The sequence below is a fragment of the Sturnira hondurensis genome, unplaced genomic scaffold, assembly GCF_014824575.4.
Source record: "Sturnira hondurensis isolate 20B ecotype Veracruz unplaced genomic scaffold, ASM1482457v3 Scaffold0008782, whole genome shotgun sequence".
In the NCBI taxonomy this organism is placed as follows: Eukaryota; Metazoa; Chordata; class Mammalia; order Chiroptera; family Phyllostomidae; genus Sturnira; species Sturnira hondurensis.
This window is the reverse complement of record NW_028081413.1, coordinates 1,628,470-1,647,076: the sequence shown is the minus strand read 5'-3', so window position 1 is coordinate 1,647,076 and position 18,607 is coordinate 1,628,470. Positions and strand designations below refer to the sequence as shown.

Sequence of the window (18,607 nt, the reverse complement as noted above, 5' to 3'; positions counted from 1 at the left end):
GAATAAAGACGAGGATGACGAAAAAGAAGCCTAACAGCAATACATGAAACGAAGTCTCAAGAGTGTTGGTAGATGACTCAACTCAGTTCAATGACTCAACACACCAATGTTAACATGAACTCAGTAGGAGCACGTAAGTTCAGTTCGACCTACCTGCCAAACCCCCCAACATCGCCAGACTGGAGTTAAGATTAAAAGCGGGCAGCAGAGGTTTAAACTAGATTTTGCATTCTACAACTTGAGATGGTAAAGATCCCACAGTCAAAATTAAAGATGCCTGATATTAACAAAAAGAAGCCCTAACAAGCAGACCAACTTGGAGTGTACTTTTAAAGCTCCCCACCTGCTCCTGTTTGTATTCTAATGAGATTTGCATGTCAGTCAGGCACAACCACACCCAAAGCCAAATAGCCGTTAATTGGACCTTATGATCCCCCACTGGCCCCTGTGCCCTCTCTTGTGTCAAGCTGAAAGTGACCCTCGACTATCTTAGATGTGTCCCCGTATCTACACTGCTCTTTTCATAAACACTTGTTTCCTGGTTTGGGAAGGTCACTGCATACCCACTGGACATTGGGAGGACACAATTAGGATTCAAACACCTCAGGGACACTGGGAAACCCAGACTAGTGGCAGGTGGGTAGAACTTCAAGGCCTTAATCACAGAGGTATCAAGAAGTCCCAGAAAAACGGCAGTAGGTGAGAAGGGCTCCAAATAGTAGGAATGGTATGTGACAAGTCTCTGTGAGATGCGCACACTGCCTAAATGTTTCCTTCAATTTCAATGAAAATGTGATTGTTAAAAACATTCTGCATAGATCAAGTAGAAAGGTGACCTAGGGTTTTCCAATTCACGGCGCGTCGGACTGTCACGTTTCTGACAGTCCAGCTGCATTCTCAGACACTAGAATGAGAAGGAGAGAAGGAAGCACCTAAAGATAAGAATAGTCACATAGCCCCACCACTCCTTTTATAAAAAGATATACCTCAAAGGCAACGATCAGAAAGCCCACTCCTGCTTCTGTGAATATATCATTTAGTTATTACTTATAGGATAGAGATCGAGACGGAGATGGATGACGGGCAGAATTAGGAAATTAGATGATTTCATTCACAAAACTGTGAGGTGAGTTTCTAAGTCGTATTTGAGAAGAGGGAAGCCCTGACTAATCATACTGAGAGTCTCTATTTTCTCCATATTATCTTCAAACCTTAAGCAACACTAGCTACTAAAAGATGGATAGAACTGGTGCCGATAACCCCAGATTAAATTCCTATTTCTTCCCCATGCCAACCACCTCTTTGGAAGAATAAGTTGGGGGAAGGCAATGCTTGAGCAATGACCGAGCACTTACCTTAAATAACCAGTCTTCTCCCTTCCATCCACCTGACATCTACTCCCATTGCTTGACTCCCAGGAAGATGCCCACCTGTCACTAAGAAATTGGCCAGGCATCCCTTAGAGCACAGGTGGCAAACACAAGGCCCGAGGGCTGAATCCGACCCTCCACCTTGTTTTATCAGGCCTGGCCCCTTGTTTCTCCCCAGTGGCAGCACCAAGCTCTGGCTTAACTGTTAAGGAGCAGTTACATGTATACAGTTCTAAATTACATTCGGCCCTTTGAAGGCAACCACAAGGCTGATGTGGCCTCTAGTGAAAATGAATTTGACACCCCTGCCTCAGATCATTGTTCAAGTGTGAAGCACCTACATTAAAATCACACTGTGTGTTCATTAAAAATATAGACTCCAAGACCCCCATGTCAAACCCACTGAAACAAAACTTCTGTTGATAGAAGTCAGGAATGTGCATTCTTAACAAATGATGTTTATGCACACTAGGTTGAAGAATCTCCCCCTCACCATTACAATCACAGTGAGGCAAAGTGGTTTACCAACAGTCAATCAACCCATGCAACAGCAGGATCAGGCTAGAGTCCACCCTTCCTATGAGCCTGCTGTGATCTTTACCAGCTAGAGCCCACTAACTTGTCACTAACTCATCACTAACAAGAAAAATGATCTGACACTCCAGAGAGAAGTCTGGTCCAATCAACATGACAGCACCCTGCTGGCGAAACAGGCAGTCAACCCTACAGGCCCTAATACTGCCTTCTGTGTGGCAGAGGCACAAAGCTTCCTTTCAGGACTTCTGATAATTTATAGAATCATCATCGCTACAGATTTGTAACCTTGAGAGAAGGCCACAGAAACAACAGGACAAATGCAAAAGGTGCTATTCTCATCAATCAATGAATGGATCTGGAAACCAAAATTTGATTATTTTGTCTCTGCTTGAGTCTCGCTTGAACTCTGTGTTCCTGGAAATTAAATTCACACTTGGGCTGACTCGACAGAGTCATTCTTTCCTTTCCATTTGGCAGCCTTTGAAAGTGTTTCTTGTCTTAAGAAACTGCACAGGAGGCCCCAACAAAAAGTAGTTATAATTAAGGGTGCAAATGAACACACACAGGGATGCCCAGGAAACCAGGGAGTAACTATCACACACCCCTAACACAAGGCGGAGGTGTCCTCAAACATCCTCTCTCAGAAAATACAAAGTCACTCTTAATACAAGGCATTCTCTCAATTACTTCATTTGAAACAAGTAATAAATCACTTTATTTGGAATTTTGTTTGGAGAAAGCACAATGATCTGTTGACCTCAATATATATATTACTCTGGGCTTCTTATGAAGGTCATTGGATGGAATAAGTAAAAAAAAAATGGAGGCAATTGCATCACTCATCATTCCTGGGCATGTAAACTCACAACTGCAGATTTTATAAAGCCATAAATGATACATCATGGAGTTTGTGAATGGCAACCAAATAGCAGGAGAAAACTTCCCTAAAGAAATCTGAGTGGTTACTTGTGGCTTAGGTTGAAATTTCAGTGGCCACATCACACATGGGTTTTAAAAAAATGATGCTGTGTCTTGCTCTCACAGCTTAGAAATGATAACAGGCGCTGAAAACCCCTGGCTCCAACACGCTCCTAGCGAAAGCAGTTGCTGAAGTCCAGAGATGTGTGGAGAATCAGAACAGCTGCATGAGTTTTAGTTAGAAAAAAGTAGATCTAACTTAACACACTACTTTGTCACTGGAATTGAAAAACTCTATCAAGGCATCAAGATACAACAAATAGAGCACACTAAAGTAAGGTGTCAGATAAAGACACGCATTTTTCAAAGTCAGATAAAGACATGCATTTTTGATGAAGTGGCTGTAACATTTGAACCCTCACCCACCTTGAGGGTCCACAAGAACACAGAGAGCTGTGGGTGGACACCGAGTCCGACCCAGCCAGGTGAGAAGGCACGGGTGATATCTTCCCCCAGAAGCCTAGTCAGAAGGCTCCAACAGGCCCAGGCGGTCAGCTTGATGTGAGACCCCCGGGATTGGGTTCACAGTGAATTTTGACTGGCTCCAATCCGAGAAACCTTAAGGGCAAGAGATGGGCTGATGAGCTGCTCAACAAGGCAGAGTGGACAGCAAGCACTCCCAGAACTTAGCAGGGTCAAGGATGTGTGTGTGTTTGCTTATACTGGGTGTGGGCCAATGGCGGGAGGTCATGTCAGGGCAGACAGCCCTCAGCAGAGAGAAGCTAGAGGTCCAGCAGCATCCACAGGCTGAGGTTAAAGTAAGCTACTAACCAACAATACAGGCGGGCATCACTGCCATCCACGGACACACCAGTGACTGTCCGGGCAGCATGAAGCCACTTCCAATAAGATCAGTGTGTACAGCCGAGAAACCTTGGCCAGAAGCTCGAGATGGGGAGGAAGCCAACCAGTCCTCCTTCGCCCAACTTCAAGCTTCTCTCAGGCAACAGGTCTGGACTGGGGCGTGGTAGGCAGGGGAGAATTTTTCATGTTCAATCAAATTTGGTATTCTGACTCCTTCATCAGACTGCACATGTTATATATAGTAATTCCCCTTTAACTGTGAGGGATATGTCCAAGACCCCAAGTGGATGCCTGAAACTGTGGATAGTACATACTACCCCTGTCCACACCATATTCTTTTCTAGACATACATATCTATGATAAAGTTTAATTTATAAATTAGGCAAAGTAAGAGATCAACAACTAATAATAAAATAGAACAATATGCTGTGGTAAAAGTTATGTAAATATGGCATTATTAAGTAAAAAAGGGGAACTTGAACACAAGCACTGTAACACCAAGACAGTCTGCCTCACCACTGCGAGGGCTGCTGGGTACCCAGCGGGGTGCACACACGGCAGAGACACTGGACAACCGGAAGGATTCACATCCCAGGGGGGACACAGTAGGACGTCACGAGATTTCATCATGCTACTCAGAACAGCACACAATTTTTTTAAACTACGAGTTGTTTACTTCTGGAACTCTCCATTCTGTATTTTTGGATGGTAGCTGACCAAGGGCAACTGAAACCTGGAAGCTGAAAGTGCAGAGAAGGGTGACTACTGTATTAAATTGAGAGTGTCCATGACTGAGGAGTAACCAGAAAAGTTGTGCAGGTATCCATACTGTCGTGCCAAAAGGTCATGTAAATGAAATTGAGGTAAAAAGGAACAAACATGGATATACACATGATTTGGATGAATCTCTAGGGGATTACACTGGATGAAAAAAAAAACAATCCCAAAAGGTTACATACTTTTTACTCCATTTATAAAATGGCTGTGAAATGACAAAATTAATAGAACTAGATATGAGATTAATGGTTACCAAGAGTTAAGAAGGGGGTGAGGGAGGTGGATGTGGCTGTATAAGGGCAACAAGTGGACTCTCTGTGGTGATGGAAATGTGCCTTATCTTCACTGTACCCGTGTCAGCCTCCTGGCTATGACGCTGTACCCCCCTTACATACCGGGTACCATATGTGTACTATTAGGGGAAACTGGGTAAAAGCTATACATGTCTCTGCATGTTTTTTTACAACAGCATGTGAATCTACAATTATCACAAAATAAAAAATTTAACTTTTTTAAAAGATGCTGAAAGCTGTACGTGTACCTGTGGATGACCAGTCTTTATTACACCAATTCACACTCTATCAGCTGAAGATGCTTTGAAACTTTTGTAAAACCTACTGCATCCAGTTGTGCAAAAATGAGGGTTTTCAACCTAATGTTTTTGGCTGCATTGGTCTATTAGTGTACTAGGGCTGCCACAACACAGTGCCACAAACTGGGTGATAAAACAACAGAAATTAACTGTCCATTGGTTAAGAAAGCTGTAAGTCCGAAATCAAGGTGTTGAAGGGCCATGCTCCCTTGGAAACCTGTAGGGGCATCCTTCCTTCCTTGCCTCTTTTGAGTTCTTGGTGGTTTGCCGGCAGGCAATCTTCTGTGTTCCTCCGCCTACAGCTGCCTAACTCCAATCTCTGCCCTTATCACATAGTGTTCTCACTGTGTGTCTCTATCTTCTTGTGGCTACCAGTCATGTTAGATTAAAGATCCCTCCTACACCAGTATGATCGCATCTTAAGTACTTTTATCTTCAATGACTCTATTTTCAAATAAGGTCACATTCTGAAGCACTGGGATAGACCTTTCACATATTCTTGGGGAGGGGCACAATTCAACCCATAACGCTTAGCCAGAATCAAAATATTCTGTTTGTTGTTTTCAGACCCCCTTGAATACCTCCATTTCCACCACTGAGCTTCCAGGACAGACAGGTAGAAGGAGCGATTCCCTAAAAGTTGATTGAAACTCAAGGACACCGCCCTGATCTCATACATCCTAGGATCCATCTGTCTCGGGATAAGCAGCCAAATACCACCTGGAGCTCCCTGCTGACACCACCTCTCAGCTACTGTCCCGCAGGCAGGGTCAGGCCCCCAGGCTGCTTCTAGCAGTAATTTTGACTACCTAGGATCCAAACGCCTCTAAAAGAAACAGTGACATCCCCATACACATTAGGCTCCTGGGTTCAAAATGTTGCCTGTCTTATTTCCTTGGCTCACTCTAACTTAAATTAGGTTATAACTTCTGTCCTTCTGGATTTCCTATCAAGAGACCAGCTGTCCCTACAAATATCTGGCCTTTTCGAACATTGCTCTAGGCTACCGGCTATAACTGTGAGCGTCTGAATCCTGGCTATAGGCAAAATACATGTTCACTTTCAGAAAGCTCTTAAGCCTTATGCAAATCAACATAGTGGCTATCTAATTAATTGTTGTATTTAATTTCCCCCAAGCATTTCATGCCATCAGTCACTACTTACTGAGCACCAACTACATGGCAGACACTGTTCTAGATCTTGGGGACACAGCACTGTATAGGACAAAGTCTCCCTATGGCTCTGCATTCTAATGGAGAAGGACAAACAAGGTAATAGCTGGGATTATAATCAAACAAACAAGGTTAATAGCTGGGACTGTAACTGCTATAGAGGAAACAAGCAGGAAGATGTGAAATGGAGCTGGGCCACTTTAGATGGGCTGTCTTGGAGAAAGTGACATATGGGCTGCAATTTAAAGGATGAACATGGGTCAGCCACAGGAAGCATGTAGGTAAGAACATTCCAAGGTAGAGAAAATAGCAACAATGACTTTCAGTGGTACTGAACCTGACATGTTAAAGAAACTGAAAGGTGGTTTGGAAGATGTGGCGGCTGTCTCTCCGCTTTGTTCCTCTCTACCTCTTGCCACTTGTTCTGTGCCTTCTGCCTTTGCTATTTAACTGGACAATGCCCACATGAGCCTGGCCCAGGTTCTTCCCAGTACCTGGATGCCTGGGCCTTGTGCTGACAAAGTTCCTGCTCTTCCCTCTATGCCCTAGGCTTGAATCAGCTGAGGACACACATCTCCCCCACCCCCTACCCATGCTTAGACCATCCTGAGAGATGGACGCCGGCCACGGTGAAATCCAAAGCAGAAGACACTGAGCAGCTCACTCCCCAGCATGCCAGATGTCTGACCTTCCTTCACACCACACAACTGACTGTGGGGAGGGCTGAGTTTCTCAGGACCCCCCCACAGCCTTAAACAGTGACTACCCCATAGCTTTTATAAACACTGAGGAAAGCAGAGGCCAGCTTAGGACCCAAGCAGACAGCTCCTGGCTTCCTCTATCCCTACTTAGCAGCTCCTTTGAAAGAAAAGAACAAGGGGTGCTTCTCTACCAGCAACTCTACGTCAAGTACTTCGACCAAGATGGATCCTGTGACCATCCCTGGACTAATCACTGAGGACAGGAATAGGATCCTGGGACCAACAAAGTGTGGATCGTGTGCCTACCCCTGTCTGCTGGGGTGGGAGTGGGACTCTGCAGAGTACCGTGAGGGGCAGGCATACTGTGAGAGGGGCGTGTCAAACTGAGCAAGACTACAGTTTGATTCTCTTCATTCCATAATCTTTCAACTATCTGCTACCCTCTGCTACATAGGCTAGAAAGCTAAAAATACTACTTATAAGACAGCCTTGAAGTCAGGGTACAGGCTCACAATGTAGATTCTGCCCAGCAGCTGTTCCCTAAGAAAACAGACACGATTAATGTGAGGTAGCGGCTATCATTAGGTGCAATCATCAGGTTTTCTTGTAAGTGCAGGGAGATGACAGACGCCTTTGCTGCTTCTGGACCAGCTGTGTCTTAGGTTCCACAATCTGCTCTCATACTTCACTGGTGGTACATGACTGCAGCTTCATGATTCCTGCTAGAACCAGTGGTATGACTATGCATATTTTCTCACTGTGTCTCTAGCTCTGTGACATGCAGGCTCTCTCGTATAAATTCTGAAAGCAACCTAATATCCTGTAATAAATTCCTTTCTTCATAAACTGGCTACTTTGGTGTAGAAGTAAAATTAATACTTTGTCCTGCTGCATTATGGAAAAAAGGTGCACATTATGTTCCACAGTCAGGAGAGAAAAAAAAAATACTTGAACCCTGAGCCCTTTTCCTCCCTCAAAATAAAGACATACATTAAAAAGGCCCAGGACCACTCTATCTAGTTCTGGTCCTCACAAAAAAATGAAATCTTGAGCCTTTCCTGTAGATTACTGACTTCTAATAAAAACTTTATTGTTTTATAACTTTATTGACTTTTACAATGCTGATATGTGAAGATATGACACTATCTTTGAGGTTAGAACACTCATGTAAGATAAATGCTTTTTTCCTCCACAATAAAAATAATGACTATAAATTTGGTAATTTTACAGTAGCTTTCTTTTAAATGCTTGTTTTATATTACATTTGGCAAGCTAAACCTTCTAAAGCCTGAAGTCCATCTTAACAGGTAAAAATGTTTTTCTTTAGTAAATGCTTTTGTTGTTGTGTCTCCTTTTGACAACGGGCTCTTTGTTTACAACTAAGAACGCTGATGAATACTGGGCAGGAGGCTCACCACGGACAGTGCGCTTGCTGCTGGGGGAGAGCAGTGCTGTTGTGGGGGCGGAAAATGCTAAAACAATAAAAACAGAAAATGGCCCTACCTCATCTCATAATGTTACTATGATTGAATAATGTGGGATATGTTATAGACTATAAACCCCAGCAAAAAGGTAAGGTGAAAGGAGTACTCTTGATTGGTAGTAACCACGCTGGCAGGTAAACCAAGGGCACCTAACACTGCATCCCCATTAGCAACACTCTCCTCGTCCTTCCTCATTACAGACCCTCTGTGAATTTCCTAAACGAACTGACCGTCACTGGAATTCAACATTCCTGAGTTCTCTTCCTCCATTCCACTTACTGTAACTTACTTTCCTCAGTTTTCCAAGATATTCTTACTCTGACCAGATGCCACCGCCTCATTTTAAAGTAACGTAACTTTTGGTTACAGATCTCCTAGAAACAAGTCTAGCAATCATTCCACCTTGTGCCCAGAATGTGTCCTGCTTATTCCCCACCTTCTGATTCTGGCAACATAGAACTTAGAACACTGCTATGAACACCTGGAAGTGCTGAATAAAACAGAAGATACCTTTAAATTCTAGCTGAGCATACAAGAAAGAAAAATTCCCAGTTGTCTGAGACAGAGTCCAGAGTGCTTGCATTGAGGGGTAACTTTCAGACCAGAAAATAGGCCGTCATTGCTAACTTTAGGTCTCAACACCCACACAAGGACTGAACTGAGCATGGACTCACCTGAAGCAGGTAGTTGAAATTCCTGTATAAAGCCAGAATCCTCAAAGGGTACCCACCTCAATAAAAGAGAACAGGAAAAAAAAACTCCATCCTCAGAGAGATGATAAGAAAATATGTCTTCTCCTAAATACCTAGCAAAGGCAAAGGTGAAACTGTTGTAGAGGCCACTTCTGCACCCAAGAGCAAAGAATCCTCCAGAAAAAGGAAAGAGACTCACATCCAAAAACTTAGAAACACACAAGGAAATGATTCACAGTAAGAGAGAGTCAGCAGACACAATAAGCATCCCAAGGTAACAATGTGAAAAAGTATGAAACCTGTCCAGAAAGTATCTGGCCATGTAATTGAAAAACAGAGACATTTATTGAAGAAGATACAAGAAACATTGTACATAGGACAAGACACCTCACTCCCCTTCAAACTAGGCACTTAGGACCTCACACCGATCTCCCAGAGTCTCTTCCACTGTTCAAAAACACTGCAAAATCCTTTGTTGGACTTGCCATTAGCTTCCCCTTTGTATTTTCCTGAATCTCACTGATGGTCTAAAATCTCTTCCCTTTCAAAGGTGATTTTAGTTTTGGGAAAAGCCAGAAGTAGTCACAAGTCACCAAATCTGGGCTATAGGGGGGCTGAATCACCTGGGTAATTTGATGTTTCACCACAGAACTCTGCACAAGACGTGATGCATGACTGTGATGAAGCTGCCAATCACCAGTTGCCCATAGCTGTGGCCATTTTCATCATATTGCATCTCTCAACCAATAAAGAACAGTGAGATAGTACTCCTCATTAATCATTTGGCTTGGAGGAGCGTAACTGTGATGGACGTAAGACAATAAAAAAACATAGTTAACATGGTCTTGATCTTGCCGTGACTTTGCTGTGCCTTCTTTGGACGTGGAAAATCAGGCAACTTCCACTGGGATGACACGGCCTTTGTTTCTGGATCATAGCCCATAGCCATAGATCCACTATCCATAACTGGTTATGACCTTCTTGATGAAATCTAGTTCATTAGTAGCGGTGTGAATCAAGTCACTAGCAACTGCAGCACAATGCCCCTTCTGCCCTAGTAGCAGAAGCCATGGAACGAATTTTGTCATGACACATTTCATGCCAAGATCCTGAGTCAAAATCTGGGACACAGTAGTTTTGGGAATCCCCAGATCAGCTACTAGTGCTCGCACTGTCAGTCCCTAGTCTTTGTTGATTGTAGCCCATACACCTTCAACATTCTCAGGCGTTCCGCTTGTTACAGGACAAGCGAAATGCCTTCCAGAACGTGGATCTCTTTCAACAGATTCTTGACCATCTTTGGAGTGTCTGTGCCACACTTTTATTTGGCTACACTCATTGCATTGTCCCTGAAGGCCTTCTGAATCATCCAAATAGTTTCTGTGGAAGAATGTTTAAGCTAAATGTAAAATTTGATGCAGATCTGTTGCTCTACTCACTCATTTTGAATGCGACAGCCGACCATACAGTGCACACGCTCACTCAATGACAGCTACCACCCCCCACTGACTAATACTATGAAGTCATCATTGTTCACACTTGTGCATTCCAGTCTACTTGCCAGGTTACATTGATGTTGTGCAAACTCTTCTTGTTATAATTAACAAGACAACTGATAACTGCCTGCTCCTTTACGTGCCACTGCATGCCTATGCCCTCAGTTTTTCTAAACATTTCATATGTAATAAAGGTTTGTCTGCATGATGTGACTAGAGGTCCCTAAAGATCCACCCCACAAGGATTCATTCCACCCATTTGCCCCCATCACCTGTCAATATATGAAATACTCAACTCAGTCACTCTTTTTTTGCTTAAGATAATGAAATTTGTCTTAAAGCATCTTTAAAGATCAATATATTAACATACTAACATCTGTTAACATCTATATCTAAACTGGTTTATTAATTAGCAGGCCACCATGAGGGAATGGAATATAGATACTATTACATTTGGAAGACAGAAGATAAGTTAAGCAATCAAAAATAAGGCCATTGGCCATGCAAAAGGACAAGAAAATAAGTAGTATCTGTAGAGAGGTAATAAAGACAAGAAAGTAAGAACTCTGAAAATGGAGTTGATTTTCTGAAGATAATTTTTTTTCCTTTCTATGTTTATCTAGAGTACATTCTTACTTCTAAATGGTTAGAGTCATTCATACCTTAGTCTAGCCCAAAACTCTAAGAACAATTTTAATAATGTGATAAACATGACTAATAACAATTTCCCACCCAGCCAATGTGGAAGTTTCTTGACAATAAAAATGTTTTTACAACAGTTTCCAGTCACTACTCAATTTAAATGTCTTATTCTGCAAATGACAAGTAGAGAAATTCTTTGGCAAACTCTACAGAAGAAATACTTTCAGAGACTTGGATGTCACCAAGAAAAATAAAGCCATTGTCCATTTGTTCCCGTTTTGAGACAAATTTCCTCCCATTCTATAAAATCCCACCCAGTAAAGTGAGTGTATATTTCTTGCAGAACTATAGATATTTGGAGCTGAGACTTTGGGACAACAAAAAACTAACTAAAAACAAAAATTCTAAACAGCAAATTAATTAGTTGCTTTGTTTACTAGCATCAAAAATATCCTACTTATATACCTTAACTGTCAACATATAAAAAATATCTTAACACCATGTAAATGCTGCTCTGATTTGGGAGGGGATCCTTGAAAAGGTTATATTTCTAATCCTAAAGGCAAAAGATTTCTTTATTTCAGCAGCACAGACCACAGACTAAAGTCCAGAACACAACAGAACCAGGTAAAAAAACAACAACAACAACACAACGACCAAACTTTAAAGTCTTCCTGCTCCAATGGGCTCATTGCTATTGGAACATCTGGAAAGCTACAGTTATTTTGAATAATTCTAGAGTTAGTTATTTTACATGACATCAGTTCCTGTCAGGAACAATTTAATGTAGCATATTTACAATGCAGCCTGTTCATTTATTTGTATCCCAGCAGGTACACATGACTGAGCCCTAACAAAAACAAGGCATATTAACACACATGAAAAGGGCTGCTAGTTTATGTGGAAGAATCCAAGAAACAGAGAAAAAAGCAATTACCTGATTATCAATCTTTTTTAAAATTTTTATTTTATTGTATTTTTCCCATTACCATTTATCCCCCTGTACTCTCTTCCACCGCTACTCCCGCCCTGCAGTCCCCACACTGCTGTCTGTGTCCATGAGTTCTCTTTTCTGCTCGATCCCGCCAACTCCTAAACCCCCCACCAGAGCTGTCAGCCTGCTCTCTCTGAGTCTGTCTCTATTTTACTTCTTAGATCAATTTGTTCATTAGATTCCACAGATGAGTGAAATCATATGGTATTTGTCTTTCACTAACTGGCTTATTTCACTTAGCATAATGTTCTCCAGGTCTATCCATACCGTTAAAATGGTAAAACTTTTCTTCTTTTTTATAGCCAATTACTATTCCGTTGTGTAAATGTACCCTCCCTGTTTTATCCACTCATCTACTGATGAACACCTGGGCGGCTTCTAAATCTTGGCAATTGTAAATAACACTGTAATAAACACAGGGGTGCATATATTCTTTAGAATTAGTATTTTGGGTTTCTTCGAAGTATTAATACACTGGAGAGGAAAACCTACAGAATAAAAGAAAATATTTACAAATCATATACCTAATAAGGATCTAGTATCCAGAACATATAAGGAAGTTTAAACTCAGTGACAAAGGGGCAAATAACCCAAATTAAAAATGGGTAAAGTTTCTAAACAGATATTTTCCCAAAGAAGATATACAAATGGCCAATGAGGGCATGAAAAGATGTTCAACATCATTAGTAATTAGGAAAATGTAAACCAAATTCACAATAAGACACCATGTAACACCCACTAGGATGGCTGTAATAAAAAAAGCAATAATAAATGTTAACAAGGATGTTGAGAAACTAGAACACTCATGAACTGCTGGTAAGAAAGTAAAAAATGCAACCACTTTAAAATATACATATATATTTTAAAGATTTTAAAAATATGTATATATTTTAATATATACATATATATTTTAAAGATTTTATTTATTTATCTTTAGAGGGGAAGGGAAGGAGAGAGGGAGAGAAATATCAATGTATGGTTGCCCCTCGTGCAGCCCCTGCTGGGAACTGGCCTGCAACCCAGGCATGTGCCCTGACTGGGAATCGAACCTCTATCCTTTGGTTCGCAGGCCCGTGCTCAATCCACTGAGCTACACAAGCCAGGGCTAATGTAGCCACTTTGGAAGGCAATCTGGCAATTCCTGAAAAGGATAACTTATCAAGTTACCATATGACCCAGAAATATCACTCTTGCCATATATCCAAGAGAACTGAAAACATTATGTCCACATAAAAATAACACAAATGTTCATAGTAGCATTATGCTTAATAGCCAATAAGTATATGCTACATTTCAACCCAAATGAAGTATATGCTATAACATGGATGAACCCTGAAAACACTATTTTGAGTGAAAGAAGCCAATTACAAAGAACCACATATTATATGACTCTGTAACATATGAAATATCCAGGACAGACAAATCCATTGAGACAGAAAGTAATGAGTGGTTGCCTAGGGCTCAGGGTACTGAGGAGAAATATTATTTAAACAATATTGTATACAATTCTTTAGTTCTAAAATACACAGCAATTAATGTTTTCTACAATTGGAATATTATAGTTATTCCAAGTTGTTGAGGATTTTTCCTAATACTGGGCACTATAATGGTTTTCAAAGAAAAGAGCTGTAAGGCATCAATAGTACAAAGGAATTGAAGAGAAACAGTTTGCCACACTAAAATATACCTTTTGGGGATATTGAATATTTTAAGGTAGTTGTTTTTAAAGAAAAAAAAACTCAGAAGAACCTTTGGCTCTCCCCTTTGTCTGCCTAACGGAATTCAGATTTTAAAAACCTGTTCCATGAGTGAATGAATGAATGAATATATGAATGAGTTCAGTGTGGCAGATAGGGGATAACCTAGCACTGTTTCTGAGAATCCCCCCAGAGTCCCATTGTTTCTGGGTGGGCCAGGAAGAACTTGCTCACCAAATTTTGTTACTCATCTACCTGCAAACCGCCTGCCTCCCTTTGAGGTCCAAACCACTACCCACTTTCTCTTGAGTTCAAGATGGCACATAATCCCCAATTACCCAATCTGTCCTGGGGTCCCATATTCTTACAAAACTCCTGTATATACATACATAATAAATTTGGTTATTTACTCCTATTAATCTCACAACAATTCAATTATACCAGCCCAAAAAATTTCCCCCTCCCCCACAGAACTATTTTCAAACAATACAGGGCCTCTGGAAATTCCAACAAAAAATTCCAGAGAATAAAGGAAGTATATCTGAATGTATTTAAAGGAAAAAGAGAAAACAAAGATTTATTCATTTATGTTTTGGGACAGGGGAAAAATGTGGATTAGAGTCAAATGCTATTCTAGACACTATTCCATCCTCCATTTACTTTTCAGCCATACAGAGTCTTCCATGATAAATCTTTTTATTCCTAATCTCTGCTTTTTTTTTCCTATTGGGGGGAGCGCTTCATAAAACTATGCTTTCCAAGTTTAATGGCCTTGCAACAGACTGCACATGACTCTGGAACTTAGGCTCTGAGCCTCAACTGTTATCACTAGGAAGGTTCGATTACATGGATGTGTTTGTATGAGTCAAGTCCTCAGAGAACAGTGAATCAAGAATAGCACTAAGTAACAAGTACACAGGACAATGTTATTTAGCTAAACTTTTACAGAAACTGAAGTGTCTTTCACTTTTGCACAAGCTCTCTCTGACTTTTGATTTCTAGAAATTTAACCATATTTATGTCATATTTAACCATTTCACTTTTTCTGAAACTAAAAAGGATCAAATAGAATTCTCCCTTAGGAGAGCCCAAGTAATATGAAGGGGAAAATATACCCCCTTCAACCAATTCAAATATAAGGAGATCAAAGGGAAAATCAGTCTCCTGTTTGGAGACATTCACAGAAGCAGTTTTTGCATGTCAATTAAAGTGCTTTGTGGGAAAAGAGTTGAAATAGGGGCAGATTTAAATAGGAAGTCCTGAATCCAACACAAGTTACAAAAACAGAAGTATTACATGGGAAGCAGGACATTCGTTAAATGTGTCCCATTTACCCTGCCTGGTAGCTCAGTTGGTTGGAGTGCTGGGCAGATCCACCAAGGTTGCAGATTCTATCTCTGATCAGGGCACATACTAGAAGCAACCAATGAATGAGTGAATAAGTGAAACAACAAAGATCAGTGCCTCTTCTCTCCATCTCTCTCTCTCAAGGAAATAAATAAATAAATAAATCTCTGTCTGCCCTTTACATACATGCTCTGCCTTCTATTAGTCAGACTGTAGGAAAATTTCTCCCAACACCATCTTCAGGGTTGAAGCTACCCGTGGGAAAATAAAACAAAACAAACCATATATACATATATAAGAAAAAATGCAGAAATAAAAATGTAGGCACTTCCACTATTCTCCCAATAATGTACATTTACATTCATTAAGTTAATGGGACAATACTAGAATTTAACTCTTAATAACCTACAGTGCATTGGGTCTGGTACCTAGTAAGTAATCAGTATTCCCTCAGATGTTTGTTCAATGAATATTGAAAGTACTTCAAAAACAAGCTTTTGCTTTGTCAGTGTATATTTAATATTCCACTCATAAAAACACATTTACACACACACACACTCAGTACCTAGACACAGCCACATAGATATCTACTCCTAAAAATACCATCATGACAGAAATCGGAAGATAAATATTATGATTGACTGAGTCAGGATGATAACAATAGAGAAATTCCAAACACTTAGAATTCTTCCACTATCTTCTGATATCAGTTATCTTGGTTTCCACTGAAATTCATAGGAGTCTACAAAAAAGTAATTTACTCCTACATTGAAACTTTAATACTGACTGCTGTAGGTCATAAAATCACACATAATCACAATCTTTGTACATCGTTATAAATGCCACATCAGAGAATTTACATTAAAGCAAAGCCACATATTTACAAGAAATATGCAACACGTTCAACAAAGCTCAACAGAAATGAATACTGATTGTACCATTTATCACTTAAAGAGTAGCTACCAGAACTACTGGTAATTCTCACACTAGTGGACAAACGTTTTTTACTAGTGGCTTATTTCAATTCAGTGATCTCTTCTTCCAAACAACTATACCTAAAACTGTTGTGTGTGATGTTTTGTGGTTTTTTAAAAATCCTGTCTTTATTCTGTACTTCAAACAAAGCATAGGTAGAGAAACAGACGAGATTTTTGTTTTGGTGTTTAAAAACGTCTCAACGCAAGAGTTTAACTCCACAGGGTTGTTTACCAGCAGGTCGATGCTCTGAAAAAGACAGCCATAAAACGTGCAAAATAAGGCTCTTTCAAAATGATTTTACATATAGGGAATAGACGGGAGAGGAAAACATCCGTCATCAGCAACAAAACAGAAGCTTTGTTCCTCGCTATCTGTAAACAAGAGCGCGGGCCAGCGCTCTGCCCTGGGACGGCGAGATGTAGGAAATGATGGGCACAACCCTATGTCCATCCCGAAGTGTTCCGCAAGGGCGACCTGGGGAGGGTGACCTCGGCCTTGGCCAAGAATGTTCCTCAGGCTAGGAGAAAGCCCAGCCGAACTCCTCTGCTTCCGGAGAGGGGGCTGGAGTCGACCGTCCCTGCTTCACTTTCCCGGAGTTACCCCGGCATTCTTAAGGAGTCCTTCAACTATCTGCACTTTGCCATACAGGGAACAACAGATGGGCGGCTGTGCCCCGGAGGCAAATCCCCTAGAAGGCGCCCATGCAGACGGCTTACCGAGCAGCGAGCCTATGAAGATGACGACCTGCACAGTTGTGGTGAACTGGCGGTACAGCTGCGCCTCGACGAACTCCCCGAGTGCGCTGCGGTTGGCGCCTGCCGCCTCGGTGCCCGACGCGTTGTGCGGGTCGCTGGCGTTTCTGAAGATCCAGCTGCCGTTATGCCCCATGGCTAAGCTGGGACTCCGGCTCTGCTATTTGCCCCCGCGCCCGCCCGCCTCGAGCTCCGCGCCAGCCTCTCCTGCCCCGGGCGCAGCGAGAGGCACTAGTACCTAGTGGAGTCCTGGAGAACCCGGGGCAGCCTCGGATCCCCTCACGACGCCACATCACCAGCCCCAGCGCTTTGGAGGCGGGGAAGGAGTTGGGCGAGGCTGCGCCCCACGCCCGTTCCCTCCTGGGTCCCTGTCAACACCCACATGAAGTGGCCCGGTCAGAGCCGGCCGAGTGTCGCCCGACCCTCCTCCCAGGTGGTCAGCACTGCCAAGCCCACTAAACGGAGGTGGAAACACTAAAGGATGCATTTGATGGTCAAGGAGGGAGCTCTCTGCTCTCGCCGCCCCTTTCAACCTCTGCTTCTTCCATCCCTCCAGCCCCCGAGGGCTGGGACATCCCTCTAGAGTCCTCTAGGCTCACGGGTTCAGCCCCTCTCTCAGAGGAAAGGGAGAATTTGGCTGAAGCCGTTTTTCAATTATACGGCCTTCGAGGCTCGATGGCGATGATACACCTGTGAAAGCCCAAGCCAAGTGGTCGAAGCCCCGAGGGAGGCCCCCAGTCCCCGACGGCGCCCACGGCCTGGGAGGAATGCCGCGAATCTGCCCTAACAGCCTCGCCCTCAGCACCTGGCCGTTCCCCAGGATGCTAGCACGGTCTTCTCCAACCTCCCTTTCTCGGCGCCAGCTGCAGGGACGCGTCCCACAGCCCCTATGCTTCTGCACTGCCTATCGCCCCCTTTCCTGACCCTGCTCCGGCCCCCGGTTGCTGGGAAAGAGCCTCGCAGCCACGGCAGCACAAGGAAGGACGCCCCTAAAGGGGCAGGTCACGATCTGCGCGGCCGCGGGACTCTCGGAGCGCGCCTGGGGCAGAAGGGAGGGGGCGCGCAGCCCGCGGGGGGAGGTCACGTGGGGTGTCTGGCCCCGCCCCCACGCGAGGCGCCCGCGAGGATGGCGCCATTTTGGCCCTCCTAAGCGTGAGTTTCTTGGCTCGGAGTGTGGGAGGCGCGCAGGATTCTCGTCTGGTTTCGTCTCGCCGCGATGGCCAAGCTGGCGGCGCCTTCTAGGCTTCGCTTCCTTTGTTACTGTTGTTACTGCTTCTTACCTCGTCTGCAGAGGCTGCCTGAGGCTTACAGTTAATTACTCGTCGCTGTCACTTGGGCTGGGAGCACAGTCTCCCGGCTCCACGGGCCTCGGGTGTAGCCAGTGCATTTAAGAAGGATGAAATTTGGGGATCCAGTGCACGCGTTCCTTAGCTTTTTTATCGAATTTTATTTCTAAAAGGTGCACGATATAACCCAGGGCTGATGAATTCCAAGAATGAAGAGTTGGGAGGGAGCAACTTCCTGCATGCTAATGTAAAAAAAAAAGGATAACCACCTAAGCAAGAAGAAACAGTGGAGTAAGAGAAGCTGAATG

At 42.9% G+C, this 18,607-nt stretch overlaps 1 protein-coding gene across 1 annotated transcript in view; it reads right to left on the bottom strand.

Annotated features, from left to right (window-relative positions):
• GPR176 (G protein-coupled receptor 176) overlaps positions 1 to 18,039 on the bottom strand; it is a 95,130-nt gene extending 77,091 nt beyond the window's left edge. The window contains exon 1 of the mRNA XM_037056098.1: positions 16,978 to 18,039. Within this exon, the coding sequence (XP_036911993.1) occupies positions 16,978 to 17,149 (172 nt within the window). The 5' untranslated portion in view covers positions 17,150 to 18,039. The remainder of the gene's footprint in view (positions 1 to 16,977) is intronic.
• Between the last annotated feature and the right edge of the window lie 568 nt (positions 18,040 to 18,607).